This window comes from Microcaecilia unicolor, chromosome 1 (genome assembly GCF_901765095.1).
Source record: "Microcaecilia unicolor chromosome 1, aMicUni1.1, whole genome shotgun sequence".
Classification (NCBI taxonomy): domain Eukaryota; kingdom Metazoa; phylum Chordata; class Amphibia; order Gymnophiona; family Siphonopidae; genus Microcaecilia; species Microcaecilia unicolor.
The window spans coordinates 651,415,800-651,432,270 of record NC_044031.1 but is presented as its reverse complement, the minus strand read 5'-3'; the positions used below and the strand labels follow the sequence as shown (position 1 = coordinate 651,432,270).

Below are 16,471 nucleotides of genomic sequence, written 5' to 3'. Positions count from 1 at the left end.
TTAAGGCAGCAAAACAGCTGACCTACCTGTATACGGCAAATTAACCGGGTGGCGGTCTGAATATTGGCTGATGTTCATTTAACTTCTGGGTTGGCGGCTGTATATGGATATTCAATGCTGCAAGCTGCACATGTCCTGGCATTTAATATCTGGAGTTAGTTCAGCCTGCGCTTACCAGCCACTTAGCACAGGGGGCTGAATATCAACCCAATTGTTTCTTTCTTTCTTATTTATTTATTTATAACATTTGTATCCCACATTATCCCAGCAACCTGAGTTCAATGAGGTTAACAATACAGTTATTCAAGCCTAGTACACAAAAGAAAGTGAACACATAACTACATCATACAATATTACAGAGAATAAAAAACACAGCAATGCCTGGATCCAACAGGGAGAAAGAAAGGTAGGAGCGATCAGATCAGCCTAAACAGGAAGATCTGGGACCGCTTTCTGAAATCTGCTGAACAGGCAGGCCTTTAGCATTTTTCAAAATGTCATGTATTCACATTGACCACGGACAGATTTAGGTAAGGGGTTCCAACATTTAGCACCCTGATAATGTAAGTCAGTTCTTGAAGCAGGATTTGCTTATCTAAGCTGTAAGAAAATTACATATAACTGTAAATAATTCCTAGCTCCTAGAACAACATTACATGGTGGAAGAAAATATTTCTTCACTCAACGTGTAATTAAACTCTGGAATTCGTTGCCAGAGTATGTAGTAAAAGCGGTTAGCTTAGCGGAGTTTAAAAAAGGTTTGGATTTTATTTATTTATTGCATTTGTATCCCACATTTTCCCACCTATTTGCGGGCTCAGTGTGGCTTTCTAAAGGAAAAGTTCATAGACCATTATTAAAATGGACTTGAGGAAAAACCCCTGCTTATTTCTAGAATAAGCAGCATAAAATGTATTGTATTGTTTTGAGATCTTGCCAGGTATTTGTGATCTGGATTGGCCACTGTTGGAAACAGGATGCTGGGCTTGATGGACCTTCGTTCTGTCCCAGTATAGCTATACTTACATACTTATGTAAGGTCAGCAAGACCTTTAGAACATGAGTAGCCATATTGGGTCAAACCAATGGTCCATCTAGCCCAGTATCCCGTATCCAAACAGTGGCCAAGCCAGGTCACAAGTACCTGGCAGAAACCCAATTATTAGCAACATTCCATGCTGCCAATCCCGGGTCAAGCAGCTGCCTTCCCATGTCTGTCTCAATAGCAAAGTATGGGCTTTTCCTCCAGAAACTTTGCTACATAAATTTCTAGCTGTTGCTTGCAAGAAACTGAGGGCTGTGTCTTTAAGCAGTATCTTCACCAGAAAGGGAACTAAATTAAGATTAAGAAGGACATTTTATTTAGTGACTTTATAGTATTGCTATCTGAATCATCTAAAAATATATAAATATGGATAAATCACATTATAAATATGCTGCAGAATGTAAAACATGTGATGTGAACACACAGTTCATAGCATTTCTTGAAGATCCTGTTATTAAACATCGTTACACTTATTTGTTATGAATTTATCTTTGTCTAAAAAAAAGGAAATTTTAATTTAAAATTTTATATTTTGCTCATGTCGTATATAAAAGCCAAAATGTTTGTACACCAATAATGAAACTTTTAAAGGCATTCAGAATTTTTACAACACATGTTTTTTAAGACTTTCACTTTCTCCCAGAGCCTTCCTTGGAAAACCCCTGCAAGGCATTGAAATGTTGGTTATATTCTACGTTTCTATATTTTCTTTCATCTTAATTTGATGCACATGTTAACGGTTCTAAAAAAGTTTGACATATCCAGAGAATCTCACTGACAAACAGTTGGTGGTTGCTGCTGATGGACGTTATGTTAAGGAACATGTGATGATGACAGATTTATACAGGGATGTGTGTCTCACAGTTTCTCAGAGATTAAGACTGAGGAGGCAGCAGTGAGGAAGGATAAGGCTGAAACAATGAGGATGAACAGCCAGTGACAAGTTCCACAGAAAGTGAGTCTCTTTCCTATCATTACTGATACATACCAGCTTTTATTATGGTATTTATAGAAATATAGAAAAATGAAGGTAGATAAATACCATATGGACTATCCAATCTCTCCATCCATGTCATCCACTATCCCCTTCACTCCCTTAGAGATCCTATGTACTTGTCCCAAGCTTCTTTAACTTCAGATACATTTTTTTGTCTTCACCACCTCTACCTCTTATGGAATTTGCCATACTGGGTCATTCTGAAGGACCATCTAGCCCAGTAATGTGCTTCCAACAGTTTTCAATCTAGATCACAAGTACCTGGCAGTATCCCAAAGAGTAGCAAGATTGCATTTACCAACTCCAGGGATAAGCAATGGCTTTCCCTATGTCTACCTTAATAGTTGTTTATGGACTTTTCCTCCATCCAAACCTTTTTTAAACTCAGGTATACTAATTTCTTTTACCACATCATCCAGCAATGACTCCAAGAGCTTAACTATTTGTTTTAAAAGTATTATTATGCAGCTTCCCGGAGTGTCCCCTCATCCTTGTATTTTTTGAAAGAGTAAATAATCAATTCACATTTACCTATTCCACTCCACTCTATCATATCACCCTCAGCCATTTCTTCTCCAAGCTGAAGAGCCCTGACCTTTTAAACCTTTTCTGGTATGTGAGGAGTTCAATCCACTTAATCATTTTCGCCGCTGTTCTTTGAAACTTTTCTAATTCTGCTATATCTTTTTTGAGATGTGGCGACCAGAATTACACACAATACTCAAGGTGAGGTCACATCAAAAAGTGATACAGATACATTATAGTATTTTTGACTTATTTTCTATGCCTGGCCTAATAATTTCTGGCATCCTGTTTTCTTTTTTGGCTGCCACTGCATACAGGGACTCCTAAAGTGGAACCTAGCATCAAGTAACTATGATTTGTATTATTTTTCCCCAATATGGATCACTAAATATTTGTCAACATTAAATTTCATCTGCCATCTAGATACCCAGTCTTTCAATGTCCTAAGGTTCGCCTGCAATTTCTCACAGTCTGCATGGGATAGGAGGCAAGGTTCTGGTGTGGATTAGGAATTGGTTATTGGATAGAAAACAGAGGGTAGGGTTAAATGGCCATTTTTCACAATGGAAGAGGGTGAACAGTGGACTGCTGAAGGGATCAGTACTGGGACCGGTGCTATTTAACATATTTATAAATGATATGGAAATTGGAACGACAAGTGAGGTGATTAAATTTGCAGATGACACAAAACTATTCAAGGTTATTAAAACACTTGCGGACTGTGAAATATTGCAGGAAGACCTTAGGAAATTAAAAGACTGGGCGTCCAAATGGCAGATGAAATTTAATGTGGACAAATGCAAGGTGATGCACATTGGAAAAAATAATCCGAATCACAGTTACCTGATGCTAGAGTCAACCGTGGGGTCAGCATTCAAGAAAAAGATCTAGGTGTTGTTGTAGATAATATGATGAAATCTTCTGCAAAGTGTGTGGTGGTGGCCAAAAAAGCAAACAGGATGCTAGGAATTATTAGGTAAGGGATGGTGAACAAGACCGAAAATACTATAATGCCTCTGTATTGCTCAACGGTGCGTTCAGTTCTGGTCGCCATATCTCAAAAAAGATATAGCGGAATTAGAAAAGGTTCAAAGAAGGGTGATCAAAATGATAAAGGGGATGAAGCTCTTCTCATATGAGAAAAGGCTAAAGAGGGTAGGGCTTTTCAGCTTGGAAAAGAGAAGGATGAGGGCAGATATAATTGAAATCTACAAAATCCTAAGTGTTGTAGAACGAGTAGAAGTAAATAAATTTTTTATACATTCCAAAAGTACAAAGACTAGGGGAAACTCAAGGAAGTTACATAGAAATACTTTTAAAACAAATAGAAGGAAATATTTTTTTTCACTCAACAAATAGTTAAGCTCTGGAACTCTTTGCCAGAAGATGTGGTAACTAACAGCGGTAGCATATCTGGGTTAAAAAAAGGTTTGGACAAGTTCCTGGAGGAAAAGTCCATAGTCTGCTATTGAGGAAGATATGGGAAACAACTGCTTGCCCTGGGATTTTAGATTGTAAGCTCCTTTGAGCAGGGACTGTCCTTCTTTGTTTTTTGTACAGCGCTGTGTAACCCTGGTAGCACTCTAGAAATGTTAAATAGTAGTAATAATAGTAGGATTTGTAGCATGGATTGTTGCCACGATTTGAGTTTCTGCCAGGTACTTGTGACCTGGCTTGGCCACTGCTGAAAACAGGATACTGGGCTAGATGGACCATTGGTCTGACCCAATATGGCTACTCTTATGTTCTTATGGTCTTAATAGTTTTATGTCATCTGCAAATTTAATCACCTCACTCATTATTCCCATTTCCAGATCATTTATATCTATCTATCTATCTATCTATCTATATGTTAAAAAAGCACCACGGGACCCAGTACAGATTCCTGGGGCAGTCCACTATTCTCCTTTTTATCAAAACACTTTCATTGCATTAAGATTTTGTCATCTTGGTTTCTAACCTAGTCTTTTTCTCTTCCCCGTGTCCTTCTTTTCTCCTCCTCTGCCTCTCTATTCCTTGTTACCCTCTTGTTTGTTTGTTTTGGTTTTTTTTTTTACTCTCCATCAAGTCCAGCATCCTGTTTCCAACAGTGGCCAATCCAGGTCACAAGTACCTGGCAAGATCCCAAAACAGTACAATACATTTTATTCTGCTTATTCTAGAAATAACTGTCAAAAAATACTGGCTTTCTCTACTATCTCTTATAAATCAGCACAAAACAGAAAAATAAGTAGAGAATACATTCAGAGTCACACCCAAATTCTCTGTGCTAATTGAGGTAGCGTCTCATATAAATCCACACGGCTCTTATCACTTCACTCCCTCGGTGAATCTGTGCATGTGTAAGTTGTTTAGTCATAGACTTTTCCCCCAACCTACCTATGCAACACTTATCTTGACAGACTGGCGTGCCCATAAACCCCAACAGGTGCCTGTTTCGCGGTCTTTGCTTTGACAGGGGGGGACGTTTAACACCCAGTTGTCTGAAGTGTGTCTTAGCTATGTCATTGTAAATGACAAGAGATGAAAATCAAAATTTCCCACCCGGTCTATCTAGCATTGATTTGTCTTACTTTGGTAGATGTGCATTCAGGTTCCCATATGGACCCTGGTACACACTCCCTCCCTTCCCCCTCAATATCCCTCAACTAATCTTTCAAAGCAGTACCATCATCATTTAGGGTTGTAACTGCTGCACAAGTTACCCTCAATGTTTTATCATAGATCTAGTGGTTTTATTGTTGTAACTGCGGATTGGTATCTTTAAAGATAAGTGCTGTTTTTCCGGCCCATGGGCGTGTGCATTGCCTGAAAAGTGACAGCTAGGCTCTGTTTCTGCAAACCAATCGGCTCTTTAAAGATAAGTGCTGTTTTTTCAGTGCTTTATTTTGATATGGACATATATTGTTAAAAAAACTAAATAAAATAGAAAAACTACATATTGAAAATGAGAAATAAGATGTAAAGAATATTGGCAAATACCATTATAAGAATACTGTGAAGCACCTAAGTTCTTTTGGAAGGGTTTTGCCAATGATGAAAGAGTAAGAAATACTGCAGATCCTTTCAGCTCTTTAAATCTTTTTAGATTTTGAGCTCTTTGAGGCTTTTCCTTCCTTTGTTATGCGCATTGGTTATTTTTCATTGAGTGCATTTCTAGTAGTGATTTTGCTGTAGTACTTTGTTAATCCACACCCTCCTGCTTATTGTTATATTCAGACCACCCTCACATCCAATACACATGGTGATCATTTTCATTGCTCTTCTCTGGGCCTCCTCTATTTTCTCAGTACCTTTTGAGATACAGCTTTCTGAACCACCCGAAAGCCTATAGATCAATGTAAATAAATAAATACCCAAAGCAGCGCCTCTTCATTCTTTCCCTACTTGTTTCAAAATGTCCTTACTTCAGATTAAAGCTAAAATAAAATATCAAAGTTCTGCGTAAACCAAAATATTAAAGTTCTAAAATAAGTCTCTCATTTATCCCAGTCCTTCTTGAGGTTACTTGCCTCCCAGGAGTACAGCTGAAAAAGTTGGGGAAGAAAAGAGAGGTGCTGTTGTTGGGAGATTTCAATCTGCCGGATGTAGATTGGACGGTTCCGTCTGCGAAATCGGAAAGAAGTAGAGAGATCGTGGATGCTTTTCAAAGTGCTTTGCTCAGACAAATGGTGTCAGAACCCACGAGGGAGGGAGCGACGCTAGATCTGGTACTCACAAATGGGGATAATGTGTCAAATGTCCAAGTGGGTGCCCACCTGGGCAGCAGTGACCATCAAACGGTTTGGTTTGATATGACGGCTGAAGAGGAGAGTGGCCACTCAAAACTCAAAGTCCTGGATTTCAAACATGCTGACTTTAGTAAAATGGGGGAATACCTGAGGAAGGAGCTGATGGGATAGGAGGAAATACAAGAAGTGGAAGGACAGTGGTCCAGACTGAAAGAAGCTATAAATAGGGCCACGAACCTTTATGTAAGGAAAGTAAATAAAAGCAAGAGAAAAAGGAAACCGATATGGTTCTCCAAGCAAGTGGCTGAGAAAATAAAGGCTAAGGAGTTGGCATTCCAGAAATACAAAAAAACTCATGAAAAGGGACACGAGGAGGAATACCGGATGAAACTGAAAGAAGCCAAGAGAGAGATACGTCTGGAGAAAGCGCAAACGGAAGAACAAATGGCTAGAAATGTAAGGAGGGGTGGCAAAATTTTCTTCAGGTATATTAGTGAAAGGAGAATGACTAAAAAGGGAATTGTGAGACTAAAAGATACTGCGAACCGCTATGTGGATAATGATGAAGAAAAAGCAAATTTGCTAAATAGATACTTCTGTTCTGTTTTCACAGAAGAAAATCCTGGAGAAGGACCGCGATGGACTGCAAAAAGTACAAATGAGATTGAAGTGGATAGAGCACCGTTCACGGAAGAGAGTGTGTATGAACAACTTGAAAAGCTAAAGGTGGAAAAAGCCATGGGACCGGATGGGATCCACCCTAGGATATTGAGGGAGCTCAGAGAGGTTCTGGCGGGTCCTCTTAAAGATTTGTTTAATAAATCCTTGGAGACGGGAGAGGTTCCGAGGGATTGGAGATCGGCGGATGTGGTCCCTCTTCACAAAAGTGGTGATAGGAAGAAGCTGGAAACTACAGGCCGTTAAGCCTCACTTCGGTTATTGGAAAAGTAATGGAAGCCATGCTGAAGGAAAGGATAGTGAATTTCCTGGAAGCCAATAAGTTGCAAGATCCGAGACAACATGGATTTACCAAAGGGAAATCGTGCCAAACGAACCTCATTGAGTTCTTTGATTGGGTGACAGGAGAATTGAATCAGGGACGAGCTATGGACGTAATCTACTTAGATTTCAGCAAAGCATTTGACACGGTTCCCCACAGGAGGTTCTTAAATAAACTGGATAGGCTGAAGATAGGACCCGAAGTGGTGAACTGGATTAGGAACTGGTTGACGGACAGACGCCAGAGGGTGGTGGTGAATGGAATTCACTCGGAGGAGCGAAAGGTAAGTAGTGGAGTGCCTCAAGGATCGGTGCTGGGGCCGATTCTGTTCAATATATTTGTGAGTGACATTGCCGAAGGGTTAGAAGGTAAAGTTTGCCTATTTGCGGATGATACTAAGATCTGTAACAGAGTGGACACCCTGGAGGGAGTGGAAAACATGAAAAAGGACCTACGGAAGCTAGAAGAATGGTCTAAGGTTTGGCAATTAAAATTCAATGCAAAGAAATGCAAAGTGATGCACTTAGGAAGTAGAAATCCACGGGAGACGTATGTGTTAGGCGGGGAGAGTCTGATAGGTACGGACGGGGAGAGAGGGATCTTGGGGTGATAGTATCTGAGGATTTGAAGGCGACGAAACAGTGTGACAAGGCGGTGGCCGTAGCTAGAAGGTTGTTAGGCTGTATAAAGAGAGGTGTGACCAGCAGAAGAAAGGGGGTGTTGATGCCCCTGTATAAGTCGTTGGTGAGGCCCCACCTGGAGTATTGTGTTCAGTTTTGGAGGCCGTATCTTGTTAAGGATGTAAAAAGAATTGAAGCGGTGCACAGAAAAGCTACGAGAATGGTATGGGATTTGCGTTACAAGACGTATGAGGAGAGACTTGCTGAACTAAACATGTATACTCTGGAGGAAAGGAGAAACAGGGGTGATATGATACAGACGTTCAAATATTTGAAAGGTATTAATCCGCAAACGAACCTTTTCCGGAGATGGGAAGGTGGTAGAACGAGAAGACATGAAATGAGATTGAAGGGGGGCAGACTCAAGAAAAATGTCAGGAAGTATTTTTTCACGGAGAGAGTAGTGGATGCTTGGAATGCCCTCCCGTGGGAGGTGGTGGAAATGAAAACGGTAACGGAATTCAAACATGCGTGGGATAAGCATAAAGGAATCCTTTGCCGAAGGAATGGATCCTCAGGAGCTTAGTCAAGATCGGGAGGCGGGGCTGGTGGTTGGGAGACGGGGATAGGGCTGGGCAAACGTATACGGTCTGTACCAGAGCCGGTGGTGGGAAGCGGGACTGGTGGTTGGGAGGCGGGGATAGTGCTGGACAGACTTGTACGGTCTGTGCCAGAGCCAGTGGTTGGGAGGCAGGGCTGGTGGTGGGGAGGTGAGGATAGTGCTGGGCAGACGTATGCGGTCTGTGCCTGTGTCAGAGCCGGTGGTTGGGAGGTGGGGCTGGAGGTTGGGAGGCGGGGATAGTGCGGGGCAGACTTATACGGTCTGTGCCCTGAAGAGCACAGGTACAAATCAAAGTAGGGTATACACAAAAAGCAGCAAATATGAGTTATCTTGTTGGGCAGACTGGATGGACCGTGCAGGTCTTTTTCTGCCGTCATCTACTATGTTACTATGTTTTCAGACTCCTCTTCGCTGGTCCTCAGGCCTTTTCCATGCCCCTACCTGGAGATTTTAAAAGTTTGACTGCCATTCCCTTCACTCTTGGTTTCCCTAGCGGAAGCATCTTAGGCAGATACTTGTGCATATTAAATTGTAGGCACATATGTTCCTTTTGCAAATCAGTGTAAATTCTGTGGGAAACACAGTAGCCACCGAATTTGCAGTTGTACAGAAAAGCCTGAAAATTGTCTGATAAGTGGAGAAGATCTAGTCTCTGCGACTTCTTGTCCTATTTGTGGCAAGAGTGTATCAGGCAATAACCATCATTTTTCTTTTCCCTCCTCTTTTTTTCTGGATCTAGATATTTCCTCTAGATCCCACTCTTAAGGTCAACCAGTTCCTGAAGCCCAGAGTTCTGACAGAATGTTCTGAGATGGCTGTGTATGGAGAGGTAGGATCCCTTGTCCACAAGGCAAGAACTGTCCCTTGTATCCCTTCCATTCACTTCACTTCCTGGGCACCCTGACTTCGTCCTCTAGATATGTCATTTCATTTATTACCATTTACATACCGCTTTTATCCAGAGTGGGGCACTAATATACAATACATAATAAAACCGCAGAAACAAGAAAGGTCCAAAATTTCCACAAAAGTCCAACACAAAAAAAAAAAAACCAGGTGGAAAAATAACTTCAAGAGACCAATCCAAGATAATGGGTAAGATGCTCCAAAAAAAAAAAAAACTTTATTGAGGACCCTTTATTGGGTCCTCAATAAAGTTTTTTTTGGAGCATCTTGGATTGAAATACATAATAAAACCACATCAAACATATACATAAAAAATACAATCAGACTCATCGTGGCACTATGTCCCCATTATACTATCTTCTTGATGCCATCGGAGAAACTCTTCACTACTCTGTTCATCTAAATGAGGTTGCAGGAAACACAATGTGTGAACCCTCTGCAACCTTCTAACAATTACCACAGTATGAAATAACCCTGCTGTTAAGCTCTATGTACTACTCCTTAAAGATAAGATAAAGATTCTGCCTCACTCTCATTCTGTTGTTACGGTTTATCATTTCTTTTCCATGGTTACTGATTCTTTCACTGTGCAATTTCATCCCTCTCAGGAGGAAGCAGGATCCTTTTTTCACTGCCCTCAGCACTCATGATGATTGGACTGAACACCTCAGCCCTACCTGTGGTGATCAACCCAGGTGTTTGGACAATGGAGGCTAGTTATTATACAGACGATTTGACCTTAACAGAACCATGGGACTGGACAACAGAGATCAGTAATTTATCAGCAAATCTTTTACCAGAGGACATCTTTATGTACTTCACCATTCCAGTCTTCTGCTTCTTTGGATTGGTTGGGAATGGGATTCTCCTCTGGTTTCTTGGTTTCAAAATCAAAAGGAACAAATTCACCGTCTACATCCTTAACCTGGCCATATCTGACTTTCTCATTCTTCTTGGCCGCATGGTGGGACTTATTCTCTTTGCCTTGGAGTTTATGATTGGATCTCTCTATGTGCCTTTAAATATTTTCAGGATTCTGTCCATATTATATATTTTTGGCTATAACACCAACCAGTATCTCCTAACAGCCATAAGTGCTGAGAGATGCATGTCCACACTTTACCCAATCTGGTATCACTGCTGGCGCCCAAAACATCTGTCCTTCATCTTGTGTGCTATCTTGTGGGCTCTCGCCTCTGTGGTGTCTGGACTAGAATATTCTATTTGCATAGACAAATCATGGTCCTCAGAAAATCTGGAATCCTATACAATGGCGTTCACAAGTTGCCAAGCTGTGTCCCTCTTCATATTCATCCTAGCATTCCTGGTCTTCATGCCCATCATGGTCATATGCAGTTTAACGTTGCTTATCCAGATCTGGAAGAGGTCACAGCGACGCCACTCACCTAAGCTCTACATTATCATTGTGGTCACCGTGTTTTTGTTTCTTATATGTTCCACACCCTTCAGAATTCTCTTCTTCACAAAAGATTATTATAACGTAGACCCCTCAGAGCTCATCATCTTATGCTTCACTCTGCTTTCTACAGTCAGCAGCTGCAGCAACCCATTGATTTATTTCTTTATTGGGAATCATAGCAGGCGAAGAACTACAGGGTCCCTTAAAGCAGTCCTAGAAGGAGTCTTCAAGGATGAGGATCAAGAAATTACAGCTGCACCGAACATTTGTATTCAATTCGATTTGGGCCCTAAATAGTGCCCCAAATACATTATTTGTATTTGGCCAAATAGTGATTTAAGTTTGAATACGAATAAATTGGGGCTCTACTGTGCTACATCGTACTGAAATAAACACTTGATCTCTGATTTCAAGTGGCTTCTTTTATTATTTGTTAAGTTATCTCAGTGCCTATTATTCATATTCAGTATTCGAATTAGGCCAAATAATATTTTTCTTTATTCATATTCGGCCAAATAGTAAAATTTGCTATAGCTCTTACAATAAATCATAGAATATTGGATATCTCAATGGAAAAAAAGAAAGTGACCAGTAAAGACCCTGAATATAGTCCAGTTGACATGTAAGTCTCTCCAGTACAATAACATTGCTCACTTCTTTTGGTTATGAGTAAGATACAGTTTTGTTGTCTGACTCAATGCTGAACTGTATTAGCCCTTGCAAAGATAATTTCTCCCTTAGTATAAACTTACTTCCCCTCTACCATGAGTAAAAATGGATGTATTTTCAGATTATGATCTATGGTTCTGCCAGGGCTTAGTTTCTGAGGGAACAGCCTGGAACAAACTTGAGAGCAGCAGAGGGGTCCTGCCCCAGCCCCTTCCTTCCACGCAGCCTGCAGGGAAGAAAGGGGAAGAGGTGAGCCTGGAGCAGAGTAGAGTACAGTCACTTTGCTCCTGAATCCAGCCCTTTTTCTCTTGTTGGTCTACTCGTCCCCTCTGTCAGCTCCACAGTTCCACTTCATTTTGTCTACACAAATTGTAGTTATTCAGGTAATTGTCAGATAGTGGTTTTAATTTTAGAAATATAAGCAGACCTAGAATCAAAATTGAGTTCCTCTGCATGTCAGAGTGCAGCATTTCCACTGGGCCAGCCCTGTGTAACGAATAAGATTAAAGAAAATATTTGTATATTTTAGGACCCAATTCAGATCATGGTCTTTCTGAATGGGAAATCTAAGTAGTACATTGTTGGTAAAAACTGCTCATCAATACCACATGAACCTGCAGCACTAATCAGTCTTGCAAATTATTGTCTTTGGTCTTGAAAAATTAATATCTGTCCCTTTAAAGCTTACTGCTGCCAGAATTTCTGCACAAAATTTGCAAATTCTCCAAACTTTTGTGCACAAGCTTTGCAATTCTGCAAGTTTGTCATAATTTAAACAATATTACAGCCCCCACTCTATATAGATACTATCTGTATTCTTTCCAGCACCCATAACATCCACCTTTTGTCCAGTTCCGCCTGCACCCCCATATAGCACCAACCTTTTTTTCACCCCCCTCCCTGCACCCACACACCATCCATGCCCCCTGTTTACAAAGCCATGCTAGCGGCTGCTGGTGCACTAATGCTGACACAGCCCATTCACTTTGAATTTATTTATTTAGATTTTGCTCACACCTTTTTCAGTAGTAACTCAAGGTGAGTTACATTCAGGTACTCTGCATATTTCTCTGTCCCAGGAGAGCTCACAATCTAAGTTTGTACCTGAGGCAGTGGAGGGTTAGGTGACTTGCCCAAGATCACAAGGAGCAGCAGTGGGATTTGAACCAGCCACCTCTGGATTGCAAGGCTGATGCTCTAACCACTAGGCCACTCCTCCACTCTTGTTGTGTGGCTTTGTAAACAGGGGGATAGTTTCTTCCAGCCCCCCCCCCCCCCCACCCTCTATCCATCTTTTTTCCAGTCCCTGTTCTAGAATTTTCAGGCACATTGTTTCAGTTTTAGCTTCAGTTCTGCTTTCCTGTTTGTTACTGCTGGTTTCTGATGACGGTTGCACACTGGAATGCCTAACAAACTCTGATAAGACCCCCCTAATGCTACTACTACTACTATTTAGCATTTCTATAGCGCTACAAGGCTAGGGTAATTCAACTGCCTGCTACAGAAATAACTTACAGAGTGAAGATATGGCAGTGACTCATACGTAGGTGCAGGCGACGTATTGTGTACGTATAGCCTTTGTGACAGCTACATAAAATAGATTGGTAGTAGTTATGGGGAGCAGTATAAAGGTACAGTGTACACAGCACAGGTTGGTATATTTCTCTTGGGCAGGTCAGAGTTTGCTTCCTTGTCTAGAGACTATTCCCCAGGAAATATATTTTCCCCCATGACTGTAAGTGAGGAACAATACTTTGCAGCTAGGATCTTTTATTCTTTTTCTTCTTCCTCGCTATTTTGTGAACTTTATACCATAGTGTCTTTTGTTAGACTCTGTAAGACTGCTGACGCTCAGAGCCAATGCTATTTCCTGTATTGCAGTGGTGAGTAATAAAGATTCTTTTTCTTCTAACTTCTTATTTCTATCTGACTCTTTGCATTTCTGAGAGTAGTCAGAACAAAACGCAGCACACCCCATGCACCAACACACCATCCATGATATATGTCTCGATTGGCCCAAATAGCCAGATCACCAGGATTATGCAGGAAAATGCTGAATCCTGCGCCCCTGGGGAATTTTATGCAAATTCTGCGCTGCACAGTCACGCAGAATTCTGGCAGGAGTTGACCAGACTTAGGGGTATGTTTACTAAGGTATGTAAGTGTTTTTAATGCACCTGCAAATTTAAGGTGTGTTAAATGCTAATGCGCTTATACATTTCTATGTATTCACACTCTATAAATACCTGGGTTTCAGCAGTTAATAACTGTGTCAATTTTACTATATTAAACTCTACAGTTATACACAATATAACTTTTATTTTCAAAATTTAAATATTTAAACAATCCTTATATGTGTCCTAGATTATTCAATCATACTCACTCATACCGCCATATGCATATAAAGCGACCCTATCTAATACATCTAATATAGACTATCTTTAAACAATTCTGAACAATCTATGATTTCAACAATACTTAATATTCCAGTCTATTGCCAACTTCAGTAACTTTAGAGCAAGAAACTTGCCCAATACAGTCCTCAGCTGTTACTCATCCATTCTCTTGTTATCCGCTGCTCAAATCTCAATATAAATATTTTTCTGTTGTACAAAGTTTTCAACATATAATCTTCTCCTTGAATTCCATAACTCCATAGATTTTCTCAAATTGTTGTTCTCATCTGTTGTTCAAACAGTCCACAGTAATTATTCATCAATAGTAATTATTCATCAATTTAGTTTATAGGGCTCGCTTGCCAGTAACATTACTCAATTCATCATGCTTTTGACCCAGACCCTATACAGCCTGTGTTTCGCTACAAAAGCGTCATCAGGAGTCGGGTTCCTAGATGAAAATAATACAATAAAGCATGTTGATGATAATCCTGGTTCCTTACTAACAACAAAAAAACAACATAAATAACTTTTAACATCATGTCCATGTGGCCTGTGGTATGTAGGTCATACCATCAGAAAAATTAAAAATAGAATTGCGCAGCATTTAAGTAATATCCACCTCAGTAACCAAGAGGCTCCGCTAGTAGCACATTGGAGCACGGCAGGACACGAGCTCCAGGAATTGCGGTTTGTAGTGTTATTTAAACTACAGAAGAACAATAGAGGGGTCTTTAAGGCTCCTACGCCGGGAGCAACGTACTATTTTCATGTAGGGCACGATCGAACCAGCTGGTCGGAACAGGGAAGTTGAATGGTTGGCTGTATGAAATATTGGGCAGGGTTAGAGGTGTTTAAATCAGGAAGAAGTGCGGGTACCCATACGCATGCGCTGGCGTTTTTTCGCTGGGTGTGAATGCAAGCGTAGGGGAGAGTCCACCCGAGCGGTACCTATGAACTATGAAAAACATGTAAAAGTAAGTGAATATGAGAGATCTTTATTTGGAAATATTGGCAAACAATCCATTACATGGCTATGTATCAAGAAGCACAGAATAAATAGCTTTACAAGTATTACAGTCAACATATATTTAACTCAATCCCACAACAGCTCCCCTTTCATGCCACAACATGATAAAGTAAACATTAGTCTGCTAACTGGTGAGCCAGAGCAACCCCAGAACAGACCTACCACATTACAAGCATATGTTCTGTGAACTGGACTCCCTATAGCCATAACATATGAGAGATCAGCTGTGAAAGTCCAAACACAGCCTTGTCAGTGATGCCTTCACATGCTGTAAGGTGGATCGTACTCCAAAATACATGGACTGCTGCTGCAGTACTTTGGGTACACATGCCATTCTAGACAGCTTATCCATGTATAGGTTCTCATGTGTTACATCAAGACCTATACTACTGGTTAACCACCCAAACCCTTGCATGGAGCTCAGAAAAGGCCAATGAAAACAAAAAAGTGAGGACAGATGTTGATGAAATCCAAACAACTTTATTAACATCTGATTATTAATAAAGTTGATTGGATTTCCTCAACATCTGTCCTCACTTTTTTGTTTTCATTGACTTTGATTTGCGTGAGGATTTTCCTCTCCGCTTGTTGTTGCTTGCTCAGAACAGGCCACCAGATGTAAGCAGGACACCATCCCCTCCACCTACTCTACAAGTTCTTTCAGGGATACGAACAGTAAATAGAACCTACAAGTTATATTCAGTGTGTGTGTGAGAGCCTCATGTGCAGGGCTGCCGAGGGGGGGGGGGGGGGGTGTCAAAATTCTCCGGGTCCGGGCCTCCAAGGGGGGCTTTCCTGCTCCTGACTGGACCTGAGTGATTGCATCCCGACAGGAGCAGGAGAAAGAAAACTCTGTTGCCATAGCCGGGCCCCCCTTGGAGGCTGGGGAGGACCTGGAGGAGCACCTCTAGCGCTGCTTCTCCTGTCAGGAAAGCGTTATTTGGCAAAGTAGTAGTACAATAGATCCTCTCAAGGACCATCACTGTCTGTACCCTCATCAAAAGAAATTGTAGGATGTGATACCTGCCAGCGAGCCTTCTCAAGAGTAGCCCCCACACTCTGGAATTTACTCCCAGAGGGGCTACGTATAAATCAAGACTGCCTCTACTTCAGGAAGCAAGTGAAAGCCTGGCTTTTCTCCCAAGCCTTTAATACGTAGGGTGACTTTCTATTAGAGAGCTGCACGGCTTCCGTCCCCGCGGGAATCCCGCGGAACCCGCAGGATTCCTGCGGGGACGGAGGCAGTTCCTGCGGGATTCCCACGGGGATGGAAGCAGTTCTGCGGGGTTCCCACGGGGACGGAGGCAGTTCCTGCGGGGTTCCCGCGGGGATGGAACCAGTTCTGTGGGCTTCCCGTGGAAGTGTAAGCTGCACCTGCACCTGCACCAGCCTCTCATCTACCGAATACCAATTTATTTGAGTGCTGTCTCCTCCTCCTCCTCCTCTTCTTCCTTGCTTTAACAGCATAAATGTGGAAAGTCTTCCATTAAGGAGGTGGTAGAGTCACAAA

The 16,471-nt window shown here is 41.4% G+C and overlaps 2 protein-coding genes across 2 annotated transcripts in view; both read left to right on the top strand.

Annotated features, from left to right (window-relative positions):
• Window positions 1–1,927: 1,927 nt before the first annotated feature.
• The window catches only part of LOC115460571 (mas-related G-protein coupled receptor member H-like), a 41,081-nt gene continuing 26,537 nt past the window's right edge, over window positions 1,928–16,471 (top strand). The window contains exon 1 of the mRNA XM_030190337.1: window positions 1,928–2,000. The gene's annotated coding sequence lies outside the window, so the exon portion shown is untranslated. The remainder of the gene's footprint in view (window positions 2,001–16,471) is intronic.
• LOC115461483 (proto-oncogene Mas-like) lies at window positions 10,096–11,185 on the top strand. The gene has a single exon (XM_030191314.1). The coding sequence runs from the start codon at window positions 10,096–10,098 to the stop codon at window positions 11,161–11,163; it is 1,068 nt and encodes a 355-aa protein (XP_030047174.1). The 3' UTR covers window positions 11,164–11,185.

Excerpts from the sequence above, each read along its gene's own strand:
- LOC115461483 (XM_030191314.1), top strand. The coding sequence starts at position 10,096 with ATGATTGGACTGAACACCTCAGCCCTACCTGTGGTGATCAACCCAGGT.